This window comes from Artibeus jamaicensis, unplaced genomic scaffold, assembly GCF_021234435.1.
Source record: "Artibeus jamaicensis isolate MK-2021 breed Jamaican fruit bat unplaced genomic scaffold, CSHL_Jam_final contig_387, whole genome shotgun sequence".
In the NCBI taxonomy this organism is placed as follows: Eukaryota; Metazoa; Chordata; class Mammalia; order Chiroptera; family Phyllostomidae; genus Artibeus; species Artibeus jamaicensis.
In genome coordinates this window covers 38,170,847-38,183,093 of record NW_026521812.1, presented here as the reverse complement: position 1 = coordinate 38,183,093, position 12,247 = coordinate 38,170,847, and the positions used below count along the sequence as shown (strand labels likewise).

General features: G+C 40.1%; 1 protein-coding gene across 5 annotated transcripts in view; it reads right to left on the bottom strand.

The window, feature by feature from the left end:
• Positions 1 to 12,247, bottom strand: part of MDN1 (midasin AAA ATPase 1) — a 149,542-nt gene that overhangs the window by 43,882 nt on the left and 93,413 nt on the right. For all 5 annotated transcript variants that reach the window (XM_037131204.2, XM_053664765.1, XM_053664766.1 and 2 more), the window contains exons 54-62: positions 9,232 to 9,389; positions 8,894 to 9,014; positions 8,324 to 8,534; positions 7,410 to 7,641; positions 6,944 to 7,070; positions 6,101 to 6,271; positions 2,169 to 2,383; positions 1,412 to 1,799; positions 532 to 641 (exon numbers count right to left, since the gene is read on the bottom strand). In XM_037131204.2, the coding sequence (XP_036987099.2) occupies positions 532 to 641; positions 1,412 to 1,799; positions 2,169 to 2,383; positions 6,101 to 6,271; positions 6,944 to 7,070; positions 7,410 to 7,641; positions 8,324 to 8,534; positions 8,894 to 9,014; positions 9,232 to 9,389 (1,733 nt within the window). The remainder of the gene's footprint in view (positions 1 to 531; positions 642 to 1,411; positions 1,800 to 2,168; positions 2,384 to 6,100; positions 6,272 to 6,943; positions 7,071 to 7,409; positions 7,642 to 8,323; positions 8,535 to 8,893; positions 9,015 to 9,231; positions 9,390 to 12,247) is intronic.

The window sequence follows — 12,247 nt, the reverse complement described above, 5'->3', positions numbered from 1 at the left end:
TAACATTGACAATTACAATGAAATGGATTAGAGAGAGCAGTTACCGCACGCCACACACGATGTTAAGCAATTTAGATGGCTAGCTCAAACTCTCATCACAACTCACCAAAGAGCATTATCCTTCTGTTAGGGATATAGACACTGAGTCTTAAAGGCATTAAGTGGACTACTTGCAGTCTAAAGTCCAAGGGCAGAGACAGAACTGGAACTCAGAACCCACTACACTAGCCAGTATTTCCTAAGGCAACAGACCCACACAGTGCACACCATCACACTCAACTTCTCCACGTTGAGAGTAAGTTCTGGTTTCAACACTCTAGGCCCCATGTGAATCCGCACCCTCCTTTCACTGAGTCTATCTTTTCCTGACTATAACCACGGCTTTGGATCTAATTGCTAGTGTAGTTCAGAGATGTATACCATCACCTCTGCTGACATTGTAAATATTTTACAAAGGTCAACCTTAAATGTCTTTTTCAGAAGAAGAGACTATAATCTCCAACACAAATAATTATCACTCTGCTGTGTTACCTGATGTGAGGATGAGAATAACTGATAATGACTTCATCTTCCAGGCCTCTTCCGGTCTGTAGCTGGGAAAAGAGGTTTCGGGTCTTCCACTCACACTGCAGCTGGTGAAACTAATGGAAAGCGAGAAACTGGTCTGCTGTGCCCAGCTAGGACCACGCCCGAAAAAACAATGTCCCGGGGGAGGGCAGAGCAACTGGATAGAAGGAACTTGGGCTCCTGAATGACTCAAGGACAGACAGGGAGCTTTCCTCCTTTCACCTGGACCACCCACCTCAGACTGGTGACATGAAAGAAACTATCTCATTTACAACACTCAATTTCTGAGACTTTGCTATAGCAGCTAGGCCTTTGCCCAATTAATACAATTTTTCTTCTTCAAAATACACAACTAGTTTATCACTATCTTCACGCAGGCAGTTCCTAAGCTTGGTTTATATAGCAAGGGTACACATGTGACCTGAACCTACTTGGTTCTTAACTTTTAGATAACAAATATTGAAAAGTTTAAAACCTGAGGAATACTATACTCTGTCTAAAGAACTGATTCAACTCCAAACATCCAAAACTTAGTTCAGGGAGAGGACGTCTGGACAGTGAGGGCTACAAGTACTTGTAGTGGCAGTGCCTCTGGTGTTACACCATCGTGTCCTCTGCCTGCTGCAGCCTATTGGCAGATACACCAGAATCTCAGGAAGGGCTCCACCCAGTGCCTGAGCCAACTCAAAGGAACCCTCAGAGGAAAACATAGCTTTTAGAACACACTCCTAGGAAGTCACAGGGCAGCTTACACAAAAATCACCCAAAAGTAAGAGGATTAATATACTAAGCAAACCCAGCCAGTCAGAGATGGAGCCCATCCTCCCAACTCTCGTCTCCATACCTCTTCTTTGGCGTATTTGAGCTTGAATTCCCTCTTCACTGCAGGGTCATAGCGTGCCCAGGGAAGCCACGTCTGAATCTGGAGCAGGCCAAGGCTCACCCAGAGGCTCCCGCGCCGGGCTGGCTCAGGCAGGTCCTGCTTACTCTCTCCTTCTCCAAACAGGTGGTGCAGGGAGGTGAGCAAGAGGCATAACAGCTCTTTGGGCAGCACATCCTGTCCAGCCATGTCCCCAAGAGTCTGGCCCACATGCTGGAAGGTCTGGCTGTCCCCAAGCAGCAGATGTTCGCAGTTCTGCATATATTCCTGCCGTTGGGTCTCAGGGAGCAGCTCTGCCAAGCCTGCCAGATGCCGGCACAGCACCAGCCCCTGAAGCCGGGAATCTGTGCACCTGTGGGGACAAGGAAGCACTTAAGGGCTTGCATTTATTGCATTAAACAACAGTCCTTTCTCCCACTATCATTCCTTCAAAAAATGATATAGCAGACTGCACTGCCAATACTAAGGGTTACTTTCTATTATAATTTTAGCTGACTTTCTAAACATCACTCTCTTGAACATGATATGCTTAAAATTGACAGAGGAGCTGGCCAGCTCACTATAGCCTCTGTCATGGGCTGAAAACCTGCTGATCCAGCTAGAAAACACCCTTGCCTTCATGCACCAGAACCAGCCACTGCAGAATCAAGTTCTGACTGAGTGGCTGCATGCTCTGGAGAAGCAAAAGGACCTTTACAGTCTACCAGGGAGGAGGGAATACCTGAACTCTGCTAGTGAAGGGATAGCCATGTTGGTCCAAAGCACTGAGCCAATGTCCTGGAGTTGCTGGGCTCTTTCAACCCACTCTCCCAGGGTGACTTGTGAGGAAGACAGGATGGGGAGGCCGCTCACATCCCAGGGGCTTGCTCTGCAGCTGCTGGTCAGGACTTCAAAGCAGCACTTGGAGAACACGGCTCTACTGAGACTGCCAGGGCCCTGATAGATGAAGAGGAGTCAAATTAATTTAGAAATTAGTTAAAAGAATTTCAACGAGCATCAATGCCACCTTAGAAGGAAGAAAGTGAGTAAGCACAAGGGGTTCAGGTTGCTAGGACCAGATAAACATCAACCAGAGATGGGACCAGGAGGACTGAATGGGGTCAAGTGTTAGCAAGCCTTAAAGGGATGGGAAGCAATTCCAGGAGTGAGGAGCAATGATGCTTCAGTTAGAAGAAAGCCCTGAAACCGGGACGTGAAGAAGACCGTTTCTGCAGCAGAGCTAGGAACATACTGCAGGAAGGTAAGACTCAGAGGCAGGGAAAATAATTCAATGTAAGAGCCAGAGACAAGGTTGCATGCCTGTGCCCCCTGGACTGTCCATCTGGGACACAGTACCCGCCACCCACAGTAGAGCTTGACTAGAGGTGATGGAAGACACTCTACACTCCACGCAACTCTTGGGGACTCATAATGTTTATCGCTGAGAACTTAGAAAAATATTTTTCTATTAAAAAAATAAATTTGGTTAGAGCAACCTAACAGAAAAGACTCCAAAAATAAATTCATATACATTTATGGGAATAAAATATATCATTGAGGTGGCATTTTATATGAGAGTGGAAAGGTTGAATTAGTCAAAAACAGCTCTCTCACACTGTTCTGACATACTGTTTGCATAAAATAAAAAGAATTTCCAAGTCCACTTCAAAAAACGAGATCTCCAGATAAACTTGATTTCAATACAAAACAAAAATAAAAATATAGAAGAAAATATAGGCAAGTGGTTTTTAGCTCTAGGAATAGTTCAAACTTTTTAAAGAGCATGACCCCTAAAAATGTACAAATGATGTATCACAAAACTATATGCTTGAAACCGATATAATGTTATTACTCAATATTGCTCCAATAAATTTAATTAAAAATAATGCTAAAAAGCCCTGGCTGGTGTAGCTCAGTGGATTCAGCACGGGCCTGTGAACAAAAAGATCGCGGTTCAATTCCCCGTCAGGGCACATGCCTGGGTTGCAGGCCAGTTCCCAGCAGGGGCTGCACAAGAAGCAACCATACATTGATATTTCTCTCTCTCCTTCCCTTCCCTTCTAAAGATAAAAAAAAAATTTTCTTAAGTGCTAAAATAAAAAATAAATAAAAAGCATGACACCGAAGCCAGAAATAAAAAGGGATGCATATACTAAAAATAAATAAAATCTTGAGAAGCAATAAAACATAATAGATTTTCAACCATATGTTGGTTAAAGGTTCAATAACTATAATATGTAAAGAGATATCCAATAAAAGTAAAATGATAAATCTTTGTGGTTTTTTTTCCCCCAAAATACACAATTAACATGACTGAAAATTCAGAAAAATAAAAACGGCGATCGAGTCAAATGGTGGTGTAGGGAGACATGGCAACTACAAAATCAAACTGAATGGAAGTCCAACATGTACGGAGTTAAAGAAAACACATCCATCCAGACTGGTAGGAGGGGTGCAGATGCAGAACAGGCTGGTCCCACACCCACACGGATAAAAATTCAGGAGGGGTATCTTGGGAATAAGGAGTCCCAGACACACACCAGGCACCCCCAGCCCAGGGTTCCAATGCCAGGAAAATAAGTTGCCACAAATTCTGGCTGCAAAAACCAGTGGGGATTGAATCAGTGTAAGAAACTGGAGCCCTAAGCAGTTCCTACAAAGAACCCCCACACAGACTCACCTACTCAGACTCACTTCCTCTGAGCTCAAGCACTGGAGTAGCAGCTTGAAAGGGAACCAGTGGTGTACAGGAAAACACTGAAGTGTCTGGCATCAAGGCCAACAGAGGCCAGCAATGTCCCTTTGCTAAACCTTTCCCCCACAATGCCAGGGTGCTTCATCTGAGATGTAATTGAGACAGTCCCAATTATGATGAATGCAAACAGGCCCACTCCAAGACACACCAGAATTAAAATGACAAAAGTTAAAGATAAAGAGAGATTTTTTAAAAGCAGCAAGAGAAAAGTAGTTACTGGAAGGTTGCCATATGGGAGGGAGGGAGGGGGAGAATGGGTGAATAGGTATAACTATTCTATGAATAGTTATAGAATAGCCATGGGGACACTGTAAAGTACAGTATAAGGACATGGAGTAACTAAAGAACTTATATGCATGACCCATGGACATGAAATGGTGGGGGGACTGGCCAAGGGAGGAGGAGGCACTGGGTGGGAGGGTGCAAAGGGGGAAGAATTAGGGCAACTGTAATAGCATAATCAAGAAAAAATAATTTAAAAAAACAATATACCATATTCTGCCATATATAATACACATCTACACTACAGTACTAACTGGCATATCTAATTCACACTATACATGGCAATTAGTACTGCCCACGTCTAATATGCACCCTTATTTTTCCCTCAAACATTTGGGCAAAAAAGTGTGCATTACACATGCAAAATATGGTGCATGTGTAATCATGTTTGATTTCAAAAACAAAGAAGCATAGATTAAAATGAGATTCTTAAAAACTGTAAGTCTGGCAATAATTTAAGTGTTGATAACACCTAGTATGGCAATGTTATGGAGAAACATGTCCTCATATATATAATAAATGAAACTGTGCTCTAATGTGAAGTTCTCCTATGGCTATCCAGGGCTTAGTGATCTCCCTCTTCACAAGCTCCTGGCACATTTAAAGAAGGAAAACAATAACCACTTCCTAGACATTCTGGTAACAGCTACAAGTTTCTTTAACTATGCACACTTTGATTAAGGGTTCATTTCCAGTTCTTGTAACGTATCCACAGAAATAGCAAATCTGATCAAGATTCATACAAAGGTAGCTGATAAACATATGGTTATTACGGGAAAGGGTGGAAAACAAAGGCAAGAAACCTCAAACCTGTGAATAAGAAAGTGATTAAATAAATTTCAACACACATGAAGGATGAAATACCTTTAAAAGAATAAGCTGGAATGACAGGTACTGGCTTTCATAATGTATTACACAAACAAAAAAATGATGTCATTTTTATTTGCTTACATACTTAACATAAAATATATGTAAACAAGATACAAAGGAAAGCGTGATTATTTCCACTGAATTCTACTATATACATATGTATATACACATCAACACATTTATGTACTGTTTAAACGTTTTATATTTAGTGAAGAAGAGTATTTTAATTAGAAAACAAAATACTCCTTTAAGGAGACTTTAATTCAGAATTTCCCAAATCATATGACAGAGTATCTTCTGTGAAGGTAAGCCTATTATTATCCTGTAGAAAATAAAGTATTACAGATACTTAGTTACTGCTTTACACTAGGAGAAAATGTTCATTATGCTACACAAAATAAGCCAGGCAGTGAAAGACAAATACCATATGATCTCACCTTTAACAAGAATCTAATCAACAAAACAAACAAACAAGGAAGCAAAATATAACCAAAGACGCTGAAATAGAGAACAGGCTGACAGTGACCAAAGGGGAGGGGGGAGGGAATTTCAGGGAGGAAAGGGGAAGGGTTTGCAGGAACAAGTATAAAGGACTCATGGACAAAAACAAGGGGGTGGCGGGTGGGCTGGGATGGGAGTAAAAGGCAGAAAACTGCTTGAACAGTTAAAATAAAAAAATTTTAAAAGAACAAAATAATGTTTATTGCTAGATCTACTGTAAAATGTTTTCCGCGATTATCATTTTTACGATTTTTATGTCGACAAACCTTCAGTGTGGGGTCCAAGAGGGACCTGGGCCTCTCCCTCTGCTGCACAGCCGGCAGGGGGCTCCACGTGAGCCAGTACTCTGGGTCTGTGGTCACCGTGCTGCTCCAGAAAGACATGAACGTGGAATTAAATAAATCAGACCACAGAGAGATCATTTCTTCAGCAGACACCTAGAGATAATGGAGTAATTAGTTAAGAAAATATTTGAGAAAGATTTCGTAAATCAAGTTATATGGTCTTGTAAGACCCATCTAAAACTAACACGGGTGTGATGATAGGAATCCTGATGTTGCTAATATTCTGCCACCCTGCCACCCTGGCCATCTTGGTAAAGTCTCTTATCCTGATTATAATTTTATGAAACTAAAAATATATCTTCTTTTGAAAGGCTGCATGAAAAAATATAAGTAAAATATATCACACAATTATAGTGTGGGCAAAACAGATAAATGAATAAAACATTATTTGAAAAACTTAAGATTATACCACTGAAGCTATATTAAATACGGTTTACCAGCATACACGTTCAATAGTTATTCTTGGAGGAAGAGTAAAAAAACACACAATGTATTTTCAAGGAAACAAAATAAAATAAATATTTTAGCTTCTTTCAACTGGAAACTAAATGAATGATTCTGCGTTAAGTTGAGAAATACCCAGGTAATTACTGCAAAAGGTCATTTAAAATTATCCCCTATGAAATTAACTCAGGTGAGAATGAAGTTTGTAACATGCAATTTTGAGATTAAATAAATAAAATGTTCTGCAACCTATCTGCCACAGAAAATCTACTCAGCTCACAGTGTAAAGGCGGTTTATTTCTTTTTGATTTTGTTTTTTACCTTCTGGTGGTGGAGTAAAGACCAAAGATCTCGAAGCTCTTGAGGAGCAACAGGCGTGTGCTTAAGACAAAATGTGATGTGATGACTTATTTCCTCATCTACCTGTGGTTGCTGATTTTTGCTGGACCTGTTCCAAATATAAAGAGGAAGACAAAGTGGTCTGTGGACTATCAATGAACAGGTAGAAAAATGCTATGTGTGAGAATATGAAAACATAAAAGAACTTAGAATACATTTATTTAAATATGAGCAAGCAGTATTAGTGGAAAAATAGCCAGTAACTTTTGAAGGTGAAATGAAGACAAGCAAAGAATGTTCAAGTAGTTTTGGCTTTCCAGAGTGGCAACTGACCTCCTTCTGCTTCAGCAACTATTCTGCCCCAAGACAAGTCTACGCTTTGTTTCCCAAGTAGGATACATAGAATAAACTACCAAGAAAAAGAGTTCCCCCAAGGACAATGGCTTACCTTCTCAGACAAGCCTGTGTCATAAAGTCAGTTGTCACTTTGTACCGCCAAAGCACAGCCAGATACTCCATTGCAGGCCATAACTGAACACTCCTAGTGAGTTGAATTAAGGAGGTAAAGTCTGGCTGGGATCGGGTGGAAGGTTCACTGGGTTTTTGCTCCAGAAAACCAAGAGAAATTCCTCTGGCTTTTAGTTCTACACACTGAGCATTCACAAGATTCTTTAACTCATCTGGACAAAAAGATACATGAGGTATTATTGCATAATAGTCAGTAATACAGGCTCAGATTTCCAAAGCCAGTTAAGTAATAGTGAGCTAAACCAAAGTGCAGTAAACCTGAGTTTTTAATCTGAAATGATGTTAACCCATTTCCTGTTTAGAAAAAAAAAGTGCAACTCACTGCCATTGTTCATGTAAGTTTTTACATGAATACGTTAGTTGAGGCTGAAGCAAATCTGACTGGTTTTCAACTTGGTAATAAAATATAAAAACTGTTCTGGGAGTTACTTCTAAACAGAACTTGCCTCTAACAATAATGTATCCCAGAGTAAGTGCCGCCTATGAGCACTCTTGGGGCAAACAGGAAATGGATTGATACCTACACAGATCTAATGACAGAATTAAACAATATGCATAGCGGGGCAAAAGCAAATTTATAGTTGTAAGTATGTGAAACAGTTTATTCTTGTAGTAGTATTTATTACTGTACTATTTTACTCACAAACAACTTTAAACCTAGTTTTACCCCACCATGTATGTAGTTTAGCTCTATGCCTGACATTTAAATGGTAGTTATAGTATATCCCCCCCCCAAAAAAAATCTAAGGGAAAAATGAAAAACGTACTGGCTACAGGATAGTAGACACACTCTTAAGAGTGTTTTTCAGCAGGCTAGACTCCAGAGACCATTACCTGGGTTGATATCTTCCAGAGTATTAGCTCTGAGGACCAATCCCCAGGCCTGTAGGAGACACTTCTTTAACGTCCATTCAAAAGCAACCGTTTGGAGCCGACTGATGTCCTCTAGCCATCCACTCTCCCCAGGGGCGGCCATATGCTCCCTGATGGCCAAGGCTTTGTTAAGGATGTTCAGTTGTGAAAAACACTCCACCACCAGCTTGTCCTGAAACAATAAAACCCAGGACAGCTTACTATAGAGAAAAGATGTGGTTCTTTTTAGCAACATATTCAAGTCTGAGAAAAAATTTAAACTATTTCCACAATGCTTCTGGAAAACATAGGGTTTATTCCTGTTTGCTGCCAGGAGATTTTTGTGGTAATAAAGTTAAAACTCTTCCTAGCTTTAAATCTCAAGAATAGGTAAAATGATTTTAACATTTAACAAATCAGTTAATATCACCGACCATTTAAAAGGCCAGCTTTGCAGGCAAGGATGAGTCCAACCGAATGGCACTCCTCCCATTCCAGAAGAACTTCAGAAGAAGAGGTCAAATCTTTTTTTACTACAATTCCAAGATGTACCTTAAAAGGAAATGGTCGCCCCAGGAACTTCTGCAACCTCTTTATACCAGTGAAGCCACCAGTTGGGCTCCCCAAGCAATTCTGAATATGTTCTGAGACAGTCTGAACCTCTCTGTAGTACCTTTAGAGGAGGAGAAAAAGAACAAGGGAAAGTAAGGAAAGGGGGAAATGCTGGACAGTAAGAGAAATCGTTTATATTTTATATCTGATTTACATTCACTGGTAGGTCAAGGGAATAAACCAAGTAAAGAAAGAGGAAACAGTTTCAATTCTAAACCACCTTCTCTAACATTATCAGTTCTGTAGATATTGACACTGTTACTCTACACGAGTCTTACTTGTCTTCATGGTTCATCAGGAGCTGGGGGAGCTGACGGACCAAATGTTTTAAAACCCAGTGCCAGTGAAGGGCAAGCAGGGCCAGGCCTGCAACATCCACTTTTACCGTGTCAGCCACAGTCCAAAACCGGTCCCGCCACCGCAGAGCCTCCAATATCTAAAACAAAGTAAACCAGAACTGCTCACAAACAGTTCCCGGAGAAAACACAGGACACGGACTTCAATTATTAACCAACAGTCAATATACATACATGAAAGGCCTACCATTCCACTGGAACATTGTTAGGGACATTAAGGCAATTGGAGAAAGCAAAGATCCTCCTTCCTCCTAGTACCTGGAAGTGCAGAACTACTCTGCTACAGAAAATAAATTATTGGGTTCTATGGTTAAGTGTACAGGTAATTTTATAAGAAACCACCAACTTGTCTTAAAAAGCAGTGGCACTATTTTGTCTTTCAGCCGATTTTGTCTTCCAACCAGAAGTAGGTGAGTTCAAGTTCGCTCCACTTCCTTGCTAGTAATTTTGGCCATTCTAATGGCCTCACTATGAAACCATAGTGACACCTCACTATGGTTTCAATGTCCATTTCCTTGATAGTGAATAACCTTGCAATTTTTCCAGTTCTTAATGGGCAATCATATTATCTTCTGAGAAGCATCTCTTCAAAAATCTTGCTCATTCTTCGATTTGTCTTATTAGTTTGTTTACATAATTTATGTATGATTTCTAAACTGTTGTTCCCAGTGTTTTTGTTTTCATTTTCATTTAGACAGTTAATAGGTTTAGCTATTTTGTATTTAGCCTCCGACCCATTTTGAGATAACTTTTCTATAAAATGTAAGACAGGGATACTCATTTTTTATTTTATTATACAAATTTAGCTGTTTCATCATCATTTGTTGAGTCAACTCTTTTTCCCCAGTAAATGAACTCGTTTTCCCCAGTAAATGGACTTGCGTATTTGACAAAAACAATAACAAATCAATTGACCATTTATGTGAGGATCCATTTCTGAATTCTCATTTTTTTCCCCATTGGTCTATGTTGGGAACCACTCTGCCTGGTTTCAGGAATTGTAACTATCCCCCCCCCCCCATGGCTAAGGATGAGCAAGTGACTTCTGGAATGCAAGCCACAGGAGACAAAAGCTTGTCTCTGGTAGCGAATGTTGCCTCAGTTTCCTCCCTGCCCCCAAAGTATGGTCAGAAGTCAGAAATGGGTAAGACCTCTCAGAGGGGGGGCAACCTAAGCCAGACTCAATCACTTGGGAGGCCATCATGGAAGGACTCGGGGGACTGCAACAAAGAGCAAGAAATGGACCCTTGCCCCCCAGCTAGGTGACATAGCCCGAGCCCCCATGACCTCTGGGAGAAGTGCTTCCTGGCTCTAATCCACTTAAGCCTGAAAACCTATGATGGGGAGGGGTGCAACTCCTTGCCTTGCTAGAGTGGATCCTCCAGGGAAAAATCTGGCATCGCAAAGAATTCCTTAAAAACCTGTGAAACCTACTCTGCTAAGAGTACTTTCATTCATATGTTAAGGGTCCAAGGAAGAAACCCCAAAGTTTCTGCAAAACCCCCTTCCTCACAGACACTGACTCAGACTAAGCCCTCAGATTTCTTTGGAATGTTATCTACTGTTTGGTCCTTGCCGCCCTGTATTCCTGTGTATTACAACCCAATAAAAGCCCCTGGAAGAAGGGGCTCAAGGCCTTTTTCCTTTGAGAAACTGGCCACCTCTCCTCTCCAAGCAGATCATGTCTTGGTAGTGTTTTCTTTCACCCATGGCGGGTGGGGGGACTTTCGGGAAAAGTCGCCCCCACAGGTCTACATGTCTATCCTTATGATGATACCTACCATTTTCATTCAGGCAACTTTTTAATGTAAATTAGGTTACTGTGAGTCTCCAAAATTGCTCTTGTAGTAATGTATTTTTCTAGCAAAACAGTCTCAAGATTAGTGATTCTATTTAGAGTTCCCATGAAGTAAAAGCTATTTTCATAATATCAAATTATTTGTCTTTTTTCTATATTGACATTTGTACCGATGGTACCAAAAAAAAAAATAATAAGCATGATAAACAAACAAACTAGGTATCTGGCAAACACTGTATTCAAAATGAATGAAGTGAATCTGTCAGGTTATAAAAATAATTCAGAGTTCTGCCACCATTAGTAAATTCAAGCTTTTAAGGCAAAGCCTAGAACTTTAAAAAACCGAGACTGTAAAAACTTCCCAATACTGAAAGATTTTTCTGATGAGGTCTGTGATAATTAATGACTGTGACTTTATTGAAAAATGAAATGTGTCAGCATTCAGAACGCCTGACAACTCAGTTAACAGTATTTTCCAAATTACCAACACACGAGCTATAAACACACATCCAAATCCATCCAAAGTGCAAGCTAGGCCAATGGATGTTAATGCATGACATACCTTCAGTGACGCTTTTTCAGATTCTACATTACAAGTAACCTTTATAAAACTACTACTTGTCAAATTGTGGTGTAGTGTCAAAGAAAAATATTCACAATTATATGAAATGGCTACTAAGATACCCCTTTCTTTTCCAACTTCATAACTATGAAGAGGCCAGTTTTTCTTCACAAACCTCAACCCAAAAAATATACTGCAAGAGACTGAATGCAGAAGCAGATGTGAGAATCCAGCTTTCTTCAGTAAAGTCAGAAATTACAAAGACTTAGATTTAAAATGTTGTTCATATTAACATGAAATGAATCTATTACTATGTTTTTCAACAGATTAATAACTATTTTTATATTTCTCAGGTTTGTGTATTAATTTAATAAATATCGATAAATGTAACCAAAGAGTTCTTTGGTGTGTTTAGTAACTTTAAGACAGTAGAGTCTTGAGACCAAAGAGTTTAAGTCGTGCTACTCTAATTTACTGAACTTACTAGTATAATCCAGATTCAAAACTCAAATCTGCATATGGCAGTGATGTCTAGAAAGGCTTAAGTAAATTAAAATGTAACTGTTAAAACTCCAAAG